At 30.3% G+C, this 20,793-nt stretch overlaps 1 protein-coding gene across 1 annotated transcript; it reads right to left on the bottom strand.

Moving 5' to 3' along the window:
- Positions 1 to 123: 123 nt before the first annotated feature.
- LOC123300977 (carboxypeptidase D) lies at positions 124 to 20,691 on the bottom strand. Its single transcript, XM_044883674.1, has 14 exons — positions 20,014 to 20,691; positions 19,730 to 19,950; positions 16,588 to 16,751; positions 16,209 to 16,518; positions 15,162 to 15,247; positions 10,459 to 10,692; positions 10,119 to 10,396; positions 9,609 to 10,055; positions 7,200 to 7,637; positions 5,822 to 6,216; positions 5,472 to 5,734; positions 4,307 to 4,612; positions 3,959 to 4,243; positions 124 to 2,869 (listed from the first exon to the last, which is right to left on the bottom strand). The coding sequence occupies exons 1-14, from the start codon at positions 20,470 to 20,472 to the stop codon at positions 2,541 to 2,543; spliced, it is 4,215 nt and encodes a 1,404-aa protein (XP_044739609.1). The 5' UTR covers positions 20,473 to 20,691; the 3' UTR covers positions 124 to 2,540.
- Between the last annotated feature and the right edge of the window lie 102 nt (positions 20,692 to 20,793).

Genomic DNA, 20,793 nt, shown 5'->3' with positions numbered 1-20,793 from the left:
AAACCGCACAAGCAAAAACATAACCGTAAAATTTTCTATCAACAATCTTCTACTATAAAAAATCTTATCAAAAAACTGTAAATTTTTTTGTTCGATTTGTGTAATCAACAACATTTTTTTTTTTTAAATAACAACACAGCCTACATTTTTTTTTTATTAGAATGTCACGTTTTTAACTTAAAAAAAAGGATAAAATGAATTTGGTCCCTAAATAACTGGAATATTAAAAGCTTCCTATTTAAAGGCATGTAAAAAGCTATTTAGTAAATAAAGAGAACTTATCTGTATTTTCTTAGGCTAAGCTGGCACTAGTGTCGATTTTAACGGATGGTTTTTACAATACACGTTTGTTAGAAGTACATGGTGTAAATAGACCGCGATCGTTGAAATTGACGTTCGTATGAATAGCTCTATTTAAACCAAATTATTTCTTTCAACACAAGTGTAACGCATCTTTGTGACCTTAGCCTTATTAGAGACAAAACAATCTGTAAATATTCTCCAAATGAAAAAAACCCTTCAAATATCATTTTTTGCATTAGTTTTGAGTTTCTCAATTTTAATAACTAAAGAGTATTGTTTATTCTTGGGACTTGATAAAAGAAAAAGGACTTATGTCTATACTTAATCTAAATAATTTGCAGTCTGTCATATTTACCGCTCTTTATTTTACACACTGTACCTGTTCAAAACAACTTAGTGTTTTGGCAAGACTTAAGTTAAAAACTCAGTATATCTAAGAAATTATAAAGGCTGGCCTACGCATAAATCTCAACAAGAGTAAAATTATTCCAAATGGTAACAAAGTCGATATATCTAGAGAAAACCAACAGCTCGAATATGTAGAAGAAGATGTTTTCTAGGTCAAATAATCTCGCTCAACGAACTCTTCAACACCAATCTTCCTCAATCGATTAAATCCAATTGATATCGCAATAACGCTAGTGTTGCTATATGGATGTCAAACTTGGGCAACATCGCAAACAAATAGTGCCAAACTTAGTACGCGACAAAGAAAACTGGAGAAACATATGCTCAAAATATCAAAAATACATGACGCTGCTTTTTTATCTAAGCAAGCAACTCAAATAGAGCTGGGTAGAACATTTGATGCGTACAAGCAGAGGAAGGCTGCGATCTTTTTAGAAAATACGCGAGCAGCTCGTATATGAGATTGTCAACGAAAAAACAAGCTTGGAAGCATATCCTCAACTTGTTGCTTGTACTACAAGAATAATCTCGGGAGAATTCATATACCCAGAAATGGATTCAGCTGTTATTATTATTATATCTGAAGAACAGCATCTCTAAAATGAAAGTAAATTTGAATTTATATTCCAGTATCAATGCTAAGACATTCAGAGCTATTTTATTCACGTTTTACTGCCGGAAAATTGAATTTGCTGCCGGAATATCTCAATATAATGATCGTTTCATATAAAACAGTAAATCATAAACATTAATTATAATCGTAAAACGATTTTTATGTTTAAATTTGTATACAAAAATTTAGTATACAACTTTACTTTCCTTAGTTTATGTTTTCTATGGTTCTAAAAGCTAAGATCATTTTTTTGCTAGCTATCAATGACTTACTGCAAAGATTTCTGAATCACTTGACTAGCTAATTGTATATGTTATTTCTTAGATATGCTGAGTTTCCAGCTTAGAATTAAATTGTTCTGAACAGGGTCAATGTTAGAGGTGAATTAACCTTTACGCAACTCTACGCGCAAGCGCAGAGTGGCTTTTGGTGAAAACAACAAAGCTATTATTTATTTTTTTACTTAAGAACTAAATGAAGGGTATCTAGTCGCCATATTCAAATTTGCCTAAAAGTAGGAAAAAAAAATTGGTATCATTTTTAACTAAAATCGTTTGCAAAGGCGGATTTAGAGGTCTCGAGGGTCTGGGGCAACAAAGGAGTGGAGGCATTATTTCTAATTATTTTCCAAATAAAATGAACAATTTTTTTTCCCGACGTCTCCCTTCTTTTGTGGAGATCTCGGAGCAATAGCACCATGCCTTCAAAATTAAGATAATCGGATTTATATTAATGTATTGTTTATTTATTTGAGATATAAATATTATTAAGGGCAGAAAAATGTACGCCCCCTGACTGTCTATGATAATAATACTTGTTGGTAAAGGAAAAGCAAGAAGAACAGTTTTAGTGATCATATCTGTTGAGTATTTAGACTTAGTATAGACATCTGACAGTGTTTTATCTTATTTTCATAGTTTTGGAAGAAGTTAATTTGGATTATAAAAAGCAAAGTAATATCTTAAAGTTATTTATGGAATCATTAGAGTTATAGAATCTATTGAGACGGAGAGAGATTCATTTATACTTCACTGGTCAACAATTTTAGAAAAATTCTATGACTAACTTAAATTATAAGTTTCATTAAGTTATCTAAAAATAAGTTATAATTACGATATGTAATTGGTTTTTTAAACAGGCACGTTTTAGTTTTGTAAAATAAAAAAGGAAACAAAAATTTTAACTTTGGCTCACAACACGTTTTAGATCAAACTATTTAGTTACTGGGCGGCGATATTCCTCCCGCTCCGTTTTGCGTTAATATCACTAGTTCATCTTCATCGGAATCGTTGGATTCGTCACCATTTAGATTATCATAGTACGGTTGTATTGCTAACGGTTTTTTCTCTTCCGGTAAATGAACTTTCAACGGAGTACGAAATATTTCTGTATCTTTTTCATCATCATAATCGTATTCTTCGTCGTCGTAATATGTAGATTTTTGTGGTAAAATTGAAAATCCATAATCACGATTTGCTATTCGTTTTCGACGACAATAAGCAAAGCCACATATTGCTATACCCAATATTGAAAGACAAATTACACCTGAAAAATAAAAAAACAAAAACGTGAGCAGTAAAGGCTTCGTTTTAAAAATTTTCCTTGAATCTCTTTTTGGCATAAAAAAGGGAAAAGGTTGTTGAGATGTAGACCAGGTCCGTACACATGGGAAGGGGTTGGGGTTCATAACTCCCACATCCTGTAAATGTAGCCATTTATGAAACGAATTTCCAATGACTAGTCAGCTGTTTAAGCTATTTGGACATTAGTTGATATTTATTGGTTTTTGATCTTGGGACTGTTGACCATGGATATTCGTCACCTTTTGTGTAAAATATGACGCATTGAAATTATTGTAATCGAAAATGTAAGTATAAGGATGCTGTTACAGTTAATATGATAAGAATATCAATCAGGTTTGTGCCTTAGTGAATTGTATTGATATCGTACGTTTATCAACAGGACGTTAGTGCATGTAATCAGGGTGAATCTCAAACTCAGAACAATTTCCGGATCACGATCTACAAACGTACATCGTAATATTTTATCAAATTTTTCTAGTCTCTTTCCCAAAAATATTAAAAATTTTGATGAAGATTTTTGAACCATACTCTCAACTTTTGAACCATACTCTTTAATTTTGCACGATGATTCCCGTGACATCTGAGTCGACGATGTTAAACTTTGGCGAAAACGCATTGCAGGGCAGGACGTCAAAAATAGCCTGGAAGCACTCGAAATTTGCAATGAAGATGCGTTTCCAAATGTCTACCAAATGCTTTGTGTTCTGGCAGTTTTGTTTGTGACAATAGTGACGATTGAACGCTCTTTTTCAACTTTGCATCGTCTCAAAACATATCTTAGATCGAAAATGTATAAAGATGGACTAAACGGTTTAGCCTAGCTCAATATATATTGCGATGTAGAGATCGAGTTTTCGAAAAGATTTTTTCTGTAACTCAGAATTAAGAATTCAGAATTAACTTATTGAAAAATAGTAACATAACTCCTTAACTAGATCTGTTGGGATTGTGGAGGTGTGCAAACTTCAAAATCGCGACATACCATAGTATTTCGACAAAAAAGGGGTGAAGGGAGCGGAAAGTTAACGATATGTGCATGCTCTGTACTTACTTAACAATCCAATAAAAGCTAATCGTGGTACATTAAAAATATTGTCATCAGTAATCATTCGTACAACAACATCTTGTAATTCGGCCTTATCCATTATTCGAATTATTTTCACGCTAGGAACAAAACCATCAGCAGTAATCCGTGCCACATATTTTCCAGGACTTAAATAATGTAAGAAATTTCCATATTTATCTGAATAAATTGTTTCAGTAGTATTTAATTTCTTATTAATAAATTCAATTTTTGCTTTTGGCACGCTCAAATTTTCCAAATCGATAATATATCCTGCAAAAATAGGATACAATTAGTTAATTATTCGAAATATTTATTTTATAAAATGTTGCTTACCTTTAACACCAGATTTATTTTGAATGATTTTACTTTGATTGGGTATTTCAACATCTCCGTCGCCCGTTAATTTTTCTAGCGTGATATTTACAGTGGTGATTTCGTTATGTTGAATGTAAATCGGCAAATTTAATGTAGCGTAATTATGGCAAGATATAATTAAATTGTAATTGCCTTCGGGTAACATTATTTTATAGAAGGCAGTATTTCGATTCACTTCATACAATTTATTGGATCCATCAATACGTATTGTGGCATTTGTCATTAATATTGATGGATATCCAGAAATCACATAACCATTTATCCCTAGAAAAAGTGTTATTTTATATTTTTTGATTTTTTTACAAAAGACAACGTTTTAAGTAATATATTCATTTAGTTATGAATAAAATAAAACTTATAACATATCTCTTAAATAATATAATAAAGAAGCTTAAAGTGTATTGTTTGGCTAATTTCAGGAACTACTAGTTCGAAATGAAAATTTCTTTTAGTGTTGGATAGCCCATTTATCGAGGAAGGCTTTAGGCTTATTATGCGCTAGCAGTTATCTGTCCTCTTCACCGAACTATTTCGAAAACTACTGAATGAATTTTAATGAAACTTTACAATAATTTAGCTCATACGTCAGAATAAAACATAGGCTATAATTTATAACGATATTAACAGTTACCCGCATGCTTCGCTGGACCATTTCGGAAATTATTGAATGGATTTTAATGAAACTTTACAATTTTTTTCTCTTAACTAAGGGAATGAATTTTTAATTTTAAATGACGAAAAATCACAAACTATGATATTTTATGTGCCATGTACGGGAAATTTTGAAAAACTATTAGGTTAATTTTATTTTTAAACTTTTAAACTATCGGGTAGTTTAATATTCAACTTAAAATTTAAGAAAAACAAAATTTTTTCCATCTATCAATTGTGATCAACAATTGTAAAATATTTTGCCACATATATGGGACAAAAGTTATCATCAGGTTAAATATACAAATAATTATCCAAAAATAAGCCATTTGCCCATTTAACGTACAAAAGACTATAGAGTAAATAGAAAGGCACGTTGACGACTCAGGTGAGTAAAAAACCTACTTGCCAATTTCGAAGCAGACTCAGATTGAATAATTTTTGAGAAATTCTGACAAGCTGTTGAACTTACCCATTCGTGTAAAATCCAAAAATGCTTTTAATGGATGAATAGCAGCACGCCAAACATACTGTAAATTATTGACCAATGGATAATTACAACAATCCACGCCAACAGTTATCATTGGTATTTCATACTCCTTGTACATATAATTAGCTAATTCTCTTGTTTTTGGTAATGGTTTTTTATCACACGCTGGTGCAAATACCAAACTAGGTTTTAATGCTTCTACAAAACTATTGTAAGGATTCGTTTCATCGTCTGTATGTGGGCCACTAAAAAAATATTTTATTTAATTAAAAAAATTTTTTAATTCAAAAATTTATCAACTTGAAAGATAAAAAACTAGACTAAAAACTTACGTAACAGATATTGAACCCCCTTCAACATTTAATACTAAATCAAATTTTTCATTTAACAGCATTTGTTTCAACGATGTGGCAACATTGACTTGTGGATTACCACGACGTCCCAAATTCATTAATTGATCACCGATTTCAACAAAATCCGCGGATATATTATAACAATTATCAATTTTTTCTTGAGTTTCACCAATTTTTTCAAATGATAAATCCACAACGGGTATAAAATGTAAAACAGCGTTGTTCATAATATCAATGACTGCTTTTTCACCAATCTTACGACCAACTAAGATATGGCGTGCTAAATATATAAGAAGTTCACGACCTAATGGTTGCGTTGCATACATGTTACCAATTAAAGCTACGTGGAATTTCTTGTCTTCGGATTGATCGATCTGTATATGAGAAAATCTAAATAAGTTCAATTTGTTAAAGTTAAATTAATAAATAATATTATGTGACGTCAGAATGGTATCTTTGGAGTCATATTAACGTAAGGTTTATGCCATTATTAACTATTTTGTTGATATTCAAGCGTGGATTCAGAAAATTTTTGGAGGGAGTCATATGAACTTTTTACGAGTTGGAATGTCATTTTAAACTTATGATCATATGAACATCAAATGAAGGCCAGGTTTTATGTTAAAATGATTTATCGAAAAGCAGCAGATCCCGGCCACTGTATAAGGAAAATGGCTTTCGGTCAAATGTCGCCAGAATTTGGGAGTATATTTTTGTTGCCATCATAAGTACAAGATAATATTAGGAGGCGTACCAGAAATCCGTGATGCAAAATATCAGATGGACGAGGAAAATGAGCCAGGATTTGTGAGAGTCAGACTTTGGTTTCGATTTACACAAGCAACTCGTCATCAACTTAGGATATCTTACATTAAAAATTCAAAAGATGAAGAGAAAAGACGACATCCCATTTCTGGTTATTACTGTACTCGTTAATCGGGAGAACGAACACTGGGCTCTTGCTCTCATGTTACTGCTATTATATGATTTTTGAGTTATGTTCGATATGAATGAATGAAGTTATAAATGTCAGAAACAATGGAAACGGTCCTGAAGTTTTGAATGCATAAATTATTCAAAAAGTATTGGAAAAAAGATTACTTTGTTCTTGAAACACATAACCACGGCACGCGCACATCACACACACGCGAAAATTTTTACTTTGCAGAAGAATTAATAAAAAAAAAATTGGATATGATAGAGCCCCTCTTGGAATTCAATGAAAATCGAGAATTTTGATATGGAATATCTCGAAAACGGCAAATATACAGTGGTATGGAGTCCTTGGGCCAATTGCACTTAGTATAAATTATATTACAGAGACGATATGCTACTTTAAAAAAAATCGTTTACTTACATTATTAGTCACTTTTAACGAATGAATTGAAATTTGAACTAACGTTTCACCAGCTTCAAAGGTTGCATACTGTGAATATTTATTTTCCAAGTCACCCATAATTGAGAATATTTCGTTATTTGTATGATACCTCAACCGATATTGATTCTCTGATATACCAAAATCATAAGCACTTGACCAATGTTGAGGATCATCTGGCATCAGTGTAATATTCAATGATAATTGCCCATCTTTTTCGGGTATTGTTACTTCAACAGTTTCACTTTGATATTTTGTCGCACGCACAGTAATATTGTATTTTCCTGGTAAAAGTATACGCCAATAATCACCATCTTTAGCGGTTTTTACGGCATGATCTATACCGCTAACAATAATTGTAGCATTTGGTATGGGTGTGCCAATATGACTGCGTATAAAACCATGTATTCCTTTATGAACCTACGAAAAAATATTCCCATAAACATTTATCTGGTATTCCTTTAGCAGTTCAAATCCGGAGTATATAGTATGACGCAATAGACCAAACGGTATTGCTAGCTAAAAAAAACCAGCCTGGTTGGGATTAGACCCTACTCCTGAATAATTTTTTGTCCAATCTAAGAAGCGGCAGCTTTCCAGGGGCAGATCTATTTAAGGGCTTTATGGACAACAGTCCAGAGCTCCGTGGATATGAAAGGCTCCCTTCCTCCATTGAAAACATAATTTAAATTTTTAATGGATTTGCAAAACAAAAATATGGAATATGCAGATCTGGAAAGCGTACGTAATATCATTGATCAGTATCCAGATGACGCGAAGCCATGAGTCTTACACCTCTTGCAGTGAAATTTTTATGCTAATTTATGAAAAGAAACTTGTTGATGTTTTCCAAATTGGTATACAATCTTTAAGGTTTTTTTAACGTTCCACTCACTAACTGTTAAGCGGAGCGATCTTTCTTCACGATCTGGAGGGCAACAATTTGGAAATATCGATTAAATCATTTATTTTAATAATTTGCGATTAAAAAAGAGGTTACAATGTGATGAACAAATAAAGGAATTTGCAGCACAAAAATGCATAACGTTTGCTTTATAATTTATATATTAAAACTACACATAACCTGTTAATTTATTTTGCAATAATGTCGTAACAATTGCTGCTTGCAAAAAATTTTACATATGCTGGAAACTCGAAAAATAAGTTTTATCGGCAAAAATGATTCAAGCAAAAAATGTTGGGTCTATAGGTGCCCATCTTAGCAGACAATAAACTTGACTCAGGTTTTCAGGCTCAATGAAAAGCTCACTCTATTCTATTCGTTGTGTGCGTAGTCATGGTGGGGATAATAAAATCGATGCCAGCGCTTTAAGTGAAAAATTTTGGAGATAAAGTGGGCTGTTATGACTAATTTGCAATTATTTACATGTTAATGATATAGAAACTGTCAAATTAAAATGATTGAAAAACACTAATTAATTAAACTTAATGCATTAAAAATTGTGAAAATAAGAAATCAAATTGTACAAATATTATTTTTCAAATGTTAATTATCGTAATTATTTATTTAAATTTGTGAAACAAGAATATTAAATTTTAAATGTAAGTTTTCAATGCAATCCACACAATTATATATGCATCCATTAATTCTATAATTAAAGTAGTGTATCGTTGTCATGGAAACGAAATTCACGCTCGGAGCGAATACCTGGTAATAGATAGATGAACACTTTAAATTAGACTGATTGAAAAATTTTACCCAAAATTGTTTTTTCGTTTGTCTTCTGCGGAATCTAGGCACTCTTCGAAAAAAATTTTCCAATAAAAGTGGTTTGTTTTTCTATAAAGATCATTTTTGTTCAAATTGAATGAAGAAACGCGCAAAAAGCTAAGATATGTAGTTTCTTATAAGGTATTTTTGCTATCAATTACTGTCTACAACTATTTGGTCTACAAAAAATGTGTCAAGCAAAAAATGTTTGCCTTTTTATAAAGAACAACTTTCTAACTTAAAGTGTTCGTCTAATATTTGCCAGTTATGAATTAGAATGAGATTTTAAATGAATCGAAAAACTTAAGATTGAATTCAATACCCGTGTACGATGTTCATTTCAATACCCTTTGAAATTAACATTTTTCGTTTGAAACTTTTCCTCGATTAAACTTATTTTTCGAGTTTTTCGCATATGTCAAGTTAAAAAAGATATTGTTCTATTTTTTCCTATACCGTATACCTACATCAATATAGAAAAAGATTAATTTGACAAAATGGCAATAAGTAGAGTAATTAGTCAGGCCCTTAAGTAGTATTAGCCCAGGGCCCTACAAATTCACGATCCATCCCCGCAGCTCTTTTTAGCCAATTTGTTTAAAATTTCTTGAAAAATATTTTGAATTTTTCCACCACTGTAAAACACAGTTTAATCTTACCTGTTCCATAAATTTAATTAACGCTTCTTTATTATCTAACCATAATTCCGGTAATTTATTTTCTGAAGGGAATTTAACACACCCTAACTCTAAAGTAATTTCCATACATCCAGTTTGTATATAATTCCAATCTTGCATACCACCGGACACGGAATACCATTTTGCGCCACTGACAATACCTTCAGGAAATACTTCTTTTGGATAACCAACACAAGGTGAACCCCCTAAATGCATTTTACGATGGGCATTTGAATATGTGTGAGCTAAATATTTAAAGACAGCATCGTCCGGGCTTGGATTTTCTAGGCCACTTATTTGCTGTTTATTATCATCAAATGGATAATTAGCAACCAAAGTTCCACCATGTAAATTTGCTGATAGTACAAATGGAATTGATTGAATCCAATCCATAACTGCTTTCGTTTCAGCTTCACTCATACGATTCAACTGCAAATTAAAAATAATGTATAAATTATACATACAAAATTTATATCTATAAATATTGTATACCGGTGTTTCTCCATATTGATCAGGAAAATTTCGATTTAAATCAACATTATGGGCGTTTGCACGCCCGACTAAACTTTGAGCATCACCAGGTGTAGATTTTTCATAACCATCTGGATTCATTGATGGCATTATATGAATTCTTACAGTTTTCAACAATTCTGTTACTCTTGGATCTAGACCATAATTTTCACATAAATATTTTATTAATAATAATAACATTTCCCGACCCACAACTTCATTCCCATGCATATTTCCAACGTATTTAAATTCTGGTTTTCCTAAAATAAGAATGTAAAATTATAAAACCATTTAAACGCCAAAAATCGTCTTGTTGACAAACCTGGTATATGCACGCCCGGATTTTCCGTCACTTCCATAACATATAATTCACGTCCTTGAACTGATTTTCCAATACTGTATAATCGCGTAATTGTTCGATAATTTTTATTCAAATTATCCAAAACTTTTTCCATTTGAACATAGTTATGATGCTTAAATTCTGGTTTGATTAAAAATCCATATTGATCCGTGATTGATCCCGTTGTGTTTTGGACTACTTTATAATTTTTACTCACTACAAGAGAAATAAAAAATTTTGAGATTAACGAAAGCATTTTTTCTCCAATTTAGAATCAAAATTTGTCTCTTTCTAAGAAGTTCTAAATTTATAGAAATCTTAACTCTTAACTTCGATAGTGGGAACCTAACTTTTAATACGTAATAATAGGAATTTTTAAGAAAGCTTGCCTCTTTTGATAGCTAAAGCAAAATCATGTTAACATCACTTAAGCAAAGATTATCATATTCTTTGCTAATTTCTTCATTTATTTTTGAAGCGTTTGCTTAAAAATGACCTTGCGCCTATTCTTTCTTAATAGGTAATTAAAAACAATAATCTCTTTATTAAGATTTAAATTGAAATCTGAACTTAACAAAAAAATTATTTCTATATTTTCTTAATAGGTTTAAGCTGTGTGATATATTGAAGACGGGGAAAATTTTTGAAACGAAAAATCACTATTTGGCAACCTACAATCAGACTTATAAAAGAAGCATATAAGATCTGACATCGATATGGCTTTTGAATTAAAATTCCACTTAAAGCTTAATTCGACTTAAAGTTACAAACATTTAAACAAGTTTGTATTTTAAACGTAATTTATTATTCAATCAAAAACAAATAACAATTTTTTTCCCAATTAGAAATTAGTTTGTAAAAAATGTGCCAAAAAGCAAATTAAAATAGGTGATGGAAATTAGGATAGCTATAACAACTCTAAGGATTAAAAGGGAATACTTTGGGCGCGTGAATTCAATTTCTCAAATTCTTTGGAGCAAAAAAAGAGAGTAATAAAAAATAACCGTATGTTAAGTTTGGAAAATTTATTGAAATTATACTTTTTTTAAATTTCTTCTTAAAATATACAAATTAAAAATATCACATAAATTATTTATTAGTTTTAACTACAACATTAAATGATACTGATAAAAATAACGACCTTATAGAGCAAGGTTCGCCTTACGCCTTTTTATTATTAATTTTTTTATTATTATAATTATAGCTAAGGTTGTTATCATAATTGCTGCTATTATTATTATAGGAAGGTAATATTTGGTTGAAGAATTGATAGCACCTGTGATTAAAGTCATAAAGAAATTTTATACTCTTGTAAATAAACCAAAGAAAATTGAAACTTTCAAATGCGTCCCAATGCCTAGATCAGTTTTGGTATTATAAATACGTATTTAGATTACATATAGTCATAATTAGTATAAAATACCTAATAGAAGAGTTGCATTATTTTATTTTTTGTCACAAAGGAGGTGGTTGATAAAAGCCATTTTCCGCCCATTAAACACTCGAAAAAAAGTTTTGATTCTCAACGTTTATTGAATGCATTTGTATTCTATTCTTAAAGATTTTTTTTTTTTTATTATATGACATTTATCTTGTAAATAATATAGTAAGTTTTAGAAATTATTGCCAAGAAAGAGAGTACTTAGACCTTTTTTGTACATTTTTGTTGTTTTTTGATTTTGAATTTATTTTTTTTACAAAGCGTTCACTGAACCAAAAAAAAAAAAAACTCATATACAAGCTTATAATGAGTAGAATCACTGAGATTCAAAGTTGAATATGAATTATTTTTTAATATCGGTCAATATCCGTTGAGACTGGTAGCCAATCGGAATTACGCTAAATTTATATTTTTTCGGTTTGTTTGCATGTAAAATTATGTTATAATATAGTGAAAAAAAAATTGAGAGACAAACCATTTACTACCTTGAATGTTATTTTATCATTTTTCCGTGAGGTGGAAATACTAAAGCGATATGGCGACGTCACTGGCGTTTGAGTTTACAGTTTAGAAAGAATATTAAAAAAGGAAAATTAAATCAATTAAAATTTTTTTAAAGTAATTTTTAGACAACTTTTGAAAAAAAAAAAAATTAATTAAAAAGCATGCAACCTCTCTCTATTATAATTATTCTTCAGATAAGACATTTCCCTGCAACATATCTCTGTAGAATCATATTATGATTAACCAATTCGTATTGCTATTGGTTTTATTATAATCGAAATACGATAGACCCACGGTAATCCGGTCACTGTCTATTCCGGCACCCCTTGTAATTCAATATAACTATAACCGTAATTACAATGCAGATTTATTATAAATACATGAATTCTTCGTAGCTGATATGTAATTTGTCAGTTTACAAGGTATTCTTCTTCAAAAAGTTACGGATTACAGTGGCTTTGTGGCAGTACTCCATAGTCCGAAATATTCGATAATTCGATACCACCTTGCATAACGTTTGTTGGATTACCGAGTCCATTGTAGCTATTTATAATACGAAAAATTGATCTAGGTTTGAGGCGAATTTCAAATCCCAAAGTTCTTTTTATTAACTTTTAAAAAACCTAAATTGCCAACACCATGCAAATTAAATTTAATTAGTTAAAAAAATAGAGAGAGAAACACATGCGTTAATTTCCATAACCTATAAAATTAATTTGTTGTGATTAATTAAGCAGTTAATACTGCAAAAGTGAAACTTTTTAATTTATGCAGATTTTAATATATTTCATCTTATTCTACATGCAAAACTCAAGATTTTAATTATCAGACTGTCCTCCTTAAAGAACACGTGCAAAATTAGAAGATTTACCGCAAATGCGGTCTTCCATTTTCACTATTCCACACTGTCATAATAGAGACGTAAAAGTGGTTTTGAAGACATATGCGTTTTGGAAAAGATATGTGAGATATCTCCATGAATATCCAAAAAATTTCTCTAGCATTTCTGCAAGTATTGTGACTAGCATTTAGTAAATGCCATGCTTGCTCGATCAGAATACAATAGTGGATTGCCAAGCGAGAAGAGACGCACCTCTAAGCTTTCGAAAAATTATTCTACCTTCAAAACTCTTTTATTTCCCATTGTCATCATCCATTGAGTTTTTTAAGCGTACAAGGATATGACAAAATGTGTTCTTTAAGATTGCGATTCATCTTAGGAGGGTATGAGGACGAAGGTAAAATATTTTAAGATTTGATCATTTTTCTTAATTTATATGACTTTTTTTGTAAATATATCACAGTCGGTAATGGTTAAAATTTTGATAGAGACCTTGATAGGAAACTTTTCGACTAAAATCCGTCACAACTTGGACCCATCAATCCTAAGAGCAATCCTGGCGAAAAAGCTGTGTCCTTTCCGCCGAGAATCTACAGAATCCTATAACTTCATCTGCTTAAAATAGCACCTCTTACCCGGAGCAGTTTTGTCTTCGGGTTACAGACTGTTCTCAAGTAGGACATAGAAGAGCCCTTGACCTAGGTACTAGGTACCCATTTGCGGTTTCCCTCTTATTAATATTATCAATTAAAATCCGTTACAAAGCTTTACATATTTTATTGCTATTACATATAATTATCTTGTATTTTACAATTATTGAGATCAAATTTATGGCGGCTTAGATAATCATTTATATCGTTTTGTTATACAAGGTATCCCAAAAGTATGAATACAAAAATATTCAGGCGGGCTGTTTAACTGTATACATACTTTTAGAAAATCCCATACATGTTTTAGCATAAAAAATTATTTCAAATAAATAGCAAAAACGCTTTTTTTTACAACTTAACAATGGATTATTAAAGTTTCACTTCAACACAACTTTGATATAAAGCTTATTTAGTAAATTTAAAAAAAAATTATATGTATAAGCAATTTTGGTAGAAACAACACAAGCAAAATTGAAAAAAATGGTAGCAGTATATCGTAATTATTTTTTAAATGCTATTTTTATTAAAAACTTGTAAAAGTGTTAAGTAGATGCTCGTTAAAAAAATTTGTAAAAAATGATTAAGATTCTTTTCACACATACTGACAAAACTCGAGTCGATAGCCCAGTTGCGAACCAAAATTAACTTTCATAGATAAACCAACAAAATCTTTGTTCTCAACTTCTTCAACGAGCCGAAATATTGTATATTAGATAAATTACTTCGTTTTTCGACCAAATTTGCTTGATGGAACACAAATATCAATTCAAAATAAAATAATTTTGGACATGATAGCAAAACAATTTATGTTGCGTAAAGTATAAAGGGAATGAAAATGAAAAGACGAATTAAAAATTATTAAACGAAAGAAATTATTAAAATAAGAATGAAAGAAGTGATGGTTTTCAAGAAAATAATATGAGATTTTTAAATAATTTTTCCATGATTAATACGTTTGACTTCTGATTGAAAACGATAAAAGACTCTAAAAAGTGGAATAATTTGTACAAAGAGAGTGCTCAAGATAAGATTTGTTGTTCGAGTCAGTTTCGAATGAAAGCATTAACGAAGTCTGGTTTTTTCAGTATATGTAAAAGTGCTCTTAAGTGCATAACATATGTGAAGAGTTACAAAATATTTATGAGATTAATATTATTTAATTTTTTGTGAGATTCGAATTATTATTAACATACAAAAAATGTTTGTGAATATATTGCTCATCTTATTTAATAATTGTAGTAGTCATTACCTTCTTTATTTTCTTTTAATGTAAAATTCTGTATTAATGTTTCATTTTCGTTTATTGTTACTTGTACTAAAGTACTTGGTAAATATCTGTAAAATAAGAGATTCGTTTTATTATTTGTATTGCTACTAGCGAAGTTATTTATCTCTCTTATGGTGAATATTTTTCATAATCATATCCAATTTGTCAACATTTACTCTCTCGTTTAGGTAAGAAAATTAGACAAGAACTAGATGTATCTCCTTGTCAAAAAAACGTACGAATTTCATGGAGAATATATTCTAAAATGTGCGTTTTTAGTAATACAGAGGTAAATATGATGCAAACGACATGTCAAAAAGTAAAGATTAGACAGAGTAGGTAACTGCATAAAAGTCCCGTGCGCGCACAAAAAAATTGAAAATGTTTCATAGAGAGAAAATTAAATTGGAAAATTTGGATCCTCAATGGCAATATTTTTGTTTTTCTTTTTCCAAAGCATGCTGCCAGTTGATGAATTTTATACTTACAGAACAGAACCATCTAGTATCGAGTAGTAGCACTAATAATATGGATGCGTTACGTTACGTAACGCAATGACGTTCATAGTTTCCGTTTAAATTCATTGTCGATAATGGCGATTTAAAATGTTGGAAACGGTAAACTTTCAAGATGTTATGAACGATTTGATATTCAAAAAAGTTAGAAAAGATAATATTGTTTCATTATAATCATATCCCTTCATCAACTTGAAAAGAACTGATGATCTTCAAATGGCTGAAAAGTGGCCGCGAGAATTGAAGGGTCTTAACATGGTTAATCCACCCCTGTACATCACGTACTGTTCTTACGACAAAAAGTCGAGCCTGATTATGTCATAATTATGAAAATTATTTTCTGACTTACTATTTTAAATTTTTAATGAAAAGTGGAAATAAATTTACTTTCAAAAATGGAATAAGTTCGAAAAATCAAGAGGTCGAATAAGTTATCCTTCCTTTTCCCGTACTATTTTTATTTATTGGTATTTTCTGTGCTGAAAAAAAATCAACAAACATAAAATCAACTCACCCAACAGCAACGGCATAAACAGAATAATCACCAGGTACAAGTAATCGCCAATATTCACCCCGCATTGTTGAGCTAATATTATGATTAATACCCTGGACAACAATTTTGGCATCGGCGATAGGGTTTCCCAATTCATCTAACACAAAACCTTTCATACCCATGTGCGTTGCTTCAATATACGACAAAAGTGATTCCTTGTTATTCATCCATTCTGTAACTAACTTGCTAGCGTCTGGATATTTACAACAACTCAATTCGAACGTTACCTCAAAACAATTTGAGTGCACGTAATTGTAATCCTGCATTCCACCTATTCAAAAAAAAAAATATTGTTTTCAAATTATTACATAATTTTTTTTTTATATTTGATAAATCTCACCTGGAACATCATACCAATCAGCACCGTTTGTGATACCTTGAACAAATGAGTCCTCTGGGCAATTGGTGCTGTTTCTCATCAAGGGATGATGATCAGCATATACGTGAGCTAATTGTTTAAAAACAGCATCGTCGGGAGATAAACTTGGACCACCACGTTGTCCCCTAAAAAGATTATAAACTGTATACTTCTGTTAAAAATTATTGAAAATTTACGTAAATCAATGATGATTTTTTTCAATGCATGAACTGTCAGAGCCAGACCCTACTCTACTCACATGACCAGCCATGGGAAATTGTTATTTAATTGCCCTTGTTATAATAATGAAAAAATAACTAAATGGATCATTCCAAAAAATTAGGATGATTTATGAACTTAGCTTGTATTAATAATAATTAAATCCCAATTAGATCTCCAAGTGTTATTTATGGTAGATAATTAAAGCATTGTATAAACTGTAAAAGGACCAGTCACTTAGTATTTTACGAGAAATTTATGACTTTATAAGTTTATGCCTAGGGAGTGACGAGGAAGCTAACTACAATACAATTTAAATGTCTAGAAGTATGACTAGGGACTGATGAGAAAGCTAATTACTTAAAGGAAACAAACATACGTATATAAATTCATAGTAAGAGACTGACGTACTAGAGATTGGCGATTTGAATAAAAATTGAAGAATAAGCCTGCTTTACTAAAAAGTTCCATAATCCGTTACAATAAAAATAAAGCCTGTTTTTCAGCTATATTATTAATAATGAAATTGGTTTAATTATATGGTCGAAAAGTTGTAAAGACATAAAGTTATCAAACATTTATGCAATCCCCCAAATAATGAGTATTTTAGACAATCGGGTGAGCATTAGTTTAAGTTTCACATTCAATGACAAGATTTTAAAGAGGGTGTTCGGGTGATCTAAGAATGAATTCTACGATAGCTTTATATGTAAAAAAAAATGTACGATATTTATATAGCCAAAATATGCTTATATACCCTATTGTTCTTGAAACAGTGTCGATCGTAATTTTATTAAAAATAAAGCAATATGAGAAAGGCCGTACGAACAATAAATTTCTTGAAATTACTGTTGAATATTTGATAAAAAATTTAAATAAATTTTATTGTTAACAAAATATCTTGTAGAATCATTAATCATATTTATTATAGGGCAGATATATTTTAAGTTTGACAAAAATAATATTGTTAAAATTTTACACACTTATAAGTAATTTTGAAAAAATATTTTTAAAAAAACGAACAAGTATATTACCTATAAATATACAGTCAAACCTGAGTAAGTGAGAACTGGATAAGTGAGAGTAATAGCCAGGTTTTCCCCTCATGGACCTCCGTAAGTGAGACTGCTACTTATCTATACCTCTATAAGCGACAGTCGAGCTTTATTTATTTATATTATTTAGGAGGAACTATAGCTACAATAAAAATACATTCGTACTTGCTGTGACTTGTTATTGCTGCATACCCGCTACCCATGTACCTGCATTAGCGGGAGACTCGGGTTAGTGAGAAACCTCTATAAGCGAGAATGAGACTGTGCTCCCTTGAACAGGTTTGACTGTATATATATATACAGTAGAATCTCGATAAGTTAAAGTCCAAGGGAAACACAAAATATTTTAAGTTATAGAGGTTTTAAGTTATCAAGTGTCTATGTTAGGTAAAGGTTAATATAGAGGTATGTACATGTTTCTATGTACCCTAGTTAATATAGAGGTATGTACATGTTTCTATGTAGTTACTGAGGGCCTATACAGAGATTATTTATTTAAGTTATAGAGGTTGCGTATTTTAAGTTATAGAGGTTTTGGGCTCTGATGGGAAGGGAACATAGTATTTTTTGAAGTAACAGAGGTTTTTATGTTACCGAGGTTTAAGTTATCGAGATTCTACTGTATATATAACATATACATAGAGAATCCCATGTATTAAATTAAAATTGGTCTGAAATTTGAATGGAATTTGAGATTTATACTAGCGACAACAAATATGTGCTAATGAACATATAGCATGCGTTGAATGGTTTTATTTAGTTCCCAGTAACTCACTCTGAGGCACTGCTTACGCCATATACATTCTCTATGTATCTATGATATTATTCTTTTGAGAAAACATTAAGCCTTAATTCTCTCGTGCAGAATTATATTAAAATAAAATAATTTATTTAAGGTATTTCGAAAACAATTGAACGTGTTACCAAAAAACTTAAATTACGTGTCAATGAGTATTTAATACGCCTTCTGCATAAATTTCAAGGCGTTTCTCTGTACGGTTTACGATAAATTAATTATATTGAAAACAGCCCCTTCTACGCTGGTGTATAGAAGAAGTCGTGATAAATGTTGGTTTTTTAGTCAATAAGTATTTTTAAAAAATGTTTTACCATTTACGTAAAAAAAAGTTTTATCAATATTCCTCAAGTTTTAAACTTTAAAATCATATCAAAATTAAGAACTGTTTCAAAATAAGTTTTTTGGTAAAAAACTTATTTTTTTCTCATAAACCGTTCGGATAATCGATATGAATTTTTCACAAAAGACGTATAAAAGACATTTTCATTTTTTGGTATCCAAATACTTTGAAATGAAATTAATATTTGTTTTAAATCCAATTTCCACACAAAAAAATTAATCATTAAATGAAATATCAATAAATAATTATCCCAACAATTACTATTTAAATTTTCAGTGAAAAAGAAGAAGTTACGAGTAATTTAAAGGACTAAAATGATATAATTAGAAAACTTAAGAAATGTAATTTAGCTTTACAGTAATTCAGCAGTGTAATTTTGAAGGAATAAAATGGTCCAATTACAAAACTTCAAAAATGTAATTTATAGCTTTACAGTAATACAGGTGTGTAATTTTGAAGGAATAAAATGGCACAATTACAAAACTTAAGATATGTAATTTAGCTTTACAGTAATGCAGCAGTAAATTAAATCTTTAATAATGTTTTTTTTAAATTGGCTGCCTCTTAAAAATTTATTCACCCTTTTGTGTTTGAAAAACCCTTGACTATTAGACTTTCAAAATGAAAGTTCTTTTTTTGGCTTCCCAATTTTAATTTAGACCATCTTCTTGAGTCATATTAATACTTAAAATTTAAACCAATACAACTTACGGTGAATCATCATATGGATAACTTGCAACAATTGCACCTCCATGCAAATTAGCCGACAATACAAATGGATTTGATCGAATCCATTCCATCATAAGCAACGTTTCCTTCTGCGCTGGAACTTTTGAATTATTAAAAAATTGATCAGGAAAATTACGATTTAAATCGACTCCATTGGCATTATTTCGACCCACATAATTTTTTAAAGATTCGCATCGACCTTGCTGCAAAATTCAAAGCACCATTATACACAAAACTTATATATTTTAAACCGTCTTAATCATTACCTGAGCTCGAGCGTATCCATCAGGATTCATTGTAGGCATAATAAAAATATCAGTAGTATCCACCAATTTCCGTACCCGAAGATTCGTCTCATAATTCGCTAATAAATATTGCGTTAAATAAATCAAAAGTTGGCGTCCGAGTGTTTCATCTCCGTGCATGTTTCCAATAATTTTAAACATTGGTTTTAAGAGTTCTCGTTCTTGTTTCACATTTTTCGTGATTTCCATCGCCCATAAATTTCGACGTTCAACAGATACACCAATTGAATGTAATTTGGCAATTGTGGAATATTTTTCAGTCAAATTGTGATATAAGGTTGTTAACTCATCATATGTATCATAATGAGGATTATCTAGGAATCTTTCATCAGTAATTACATTTTCTCGTATTGTAAGTGAATTGATATTATGAATAATTATCACAGATATAGTTAATATTAATTTGATATTGCACGACATTTTGTATAAAAAAAATTATTTTATTTATTTACTCATTGGAAAAACTGATGATTTTAGCACTGATTTTTCTTAACCTATTTCTTTGTTTTTCCAAGATTAATTAAAAAAAAAAAAAAAAGTTAATTAGTAATGCTTGTTAAAAATTAAAAAAACAAGTAAAAATTAGTCCATATTTATACAGCAAATTACCAGAATGTAATTGCATGCACACACCTAAGTAAATACAGATACACTTTCAATACAAATTATTTTCTAATTATTTTTCTTTTGTACATTTCCCCCCTAGGACCATTTCAAGTGACGTAAACATGTTTTTTATGA

Source organism: Chrysoperla carnea, chromosome 5 (assembly GCF_905475395.1).
Source record: "Chrysoperla carnea chromosome 5, inChrCarn1.1, whole genome shotgun sequence".
NCBI lineage: Eukaryota > Metazoa > Arthropoda > Insecta > Neuroptera > Chrysopidae > Chrysoperla > Chrysoperla carnea.
The sequence above is the reverse complement of the archived record's forward strand: the minus strand, read 5'-3'. Positions and strand labels throughout refer to the sequence as shown.

Excerpts from the sequence above, each read along its gene's own strand:
- LOC123300977 (XM_044883674.1), bottom strand. The coding sequence starts at position 20,472 with ATGTCGTGCAATATCAAATTAATATTAACTATATCTGTGATAATTATT. Across the intron at positions 16,752-19,729 it reads TATCCATATGATGATTCACC|GGGACAACGTGGTGGTCCAA; the intron begins GTAAGTTGTATT and ends TAATCTTTTTAG. Across the intron at positions 10,056-10,118 it reads ATCAATATGGAGAAACACCG|TTGAATCGTATGAGTGAAGC; the intron begins GTATACAATATT and ends TTTAATTTGCAG.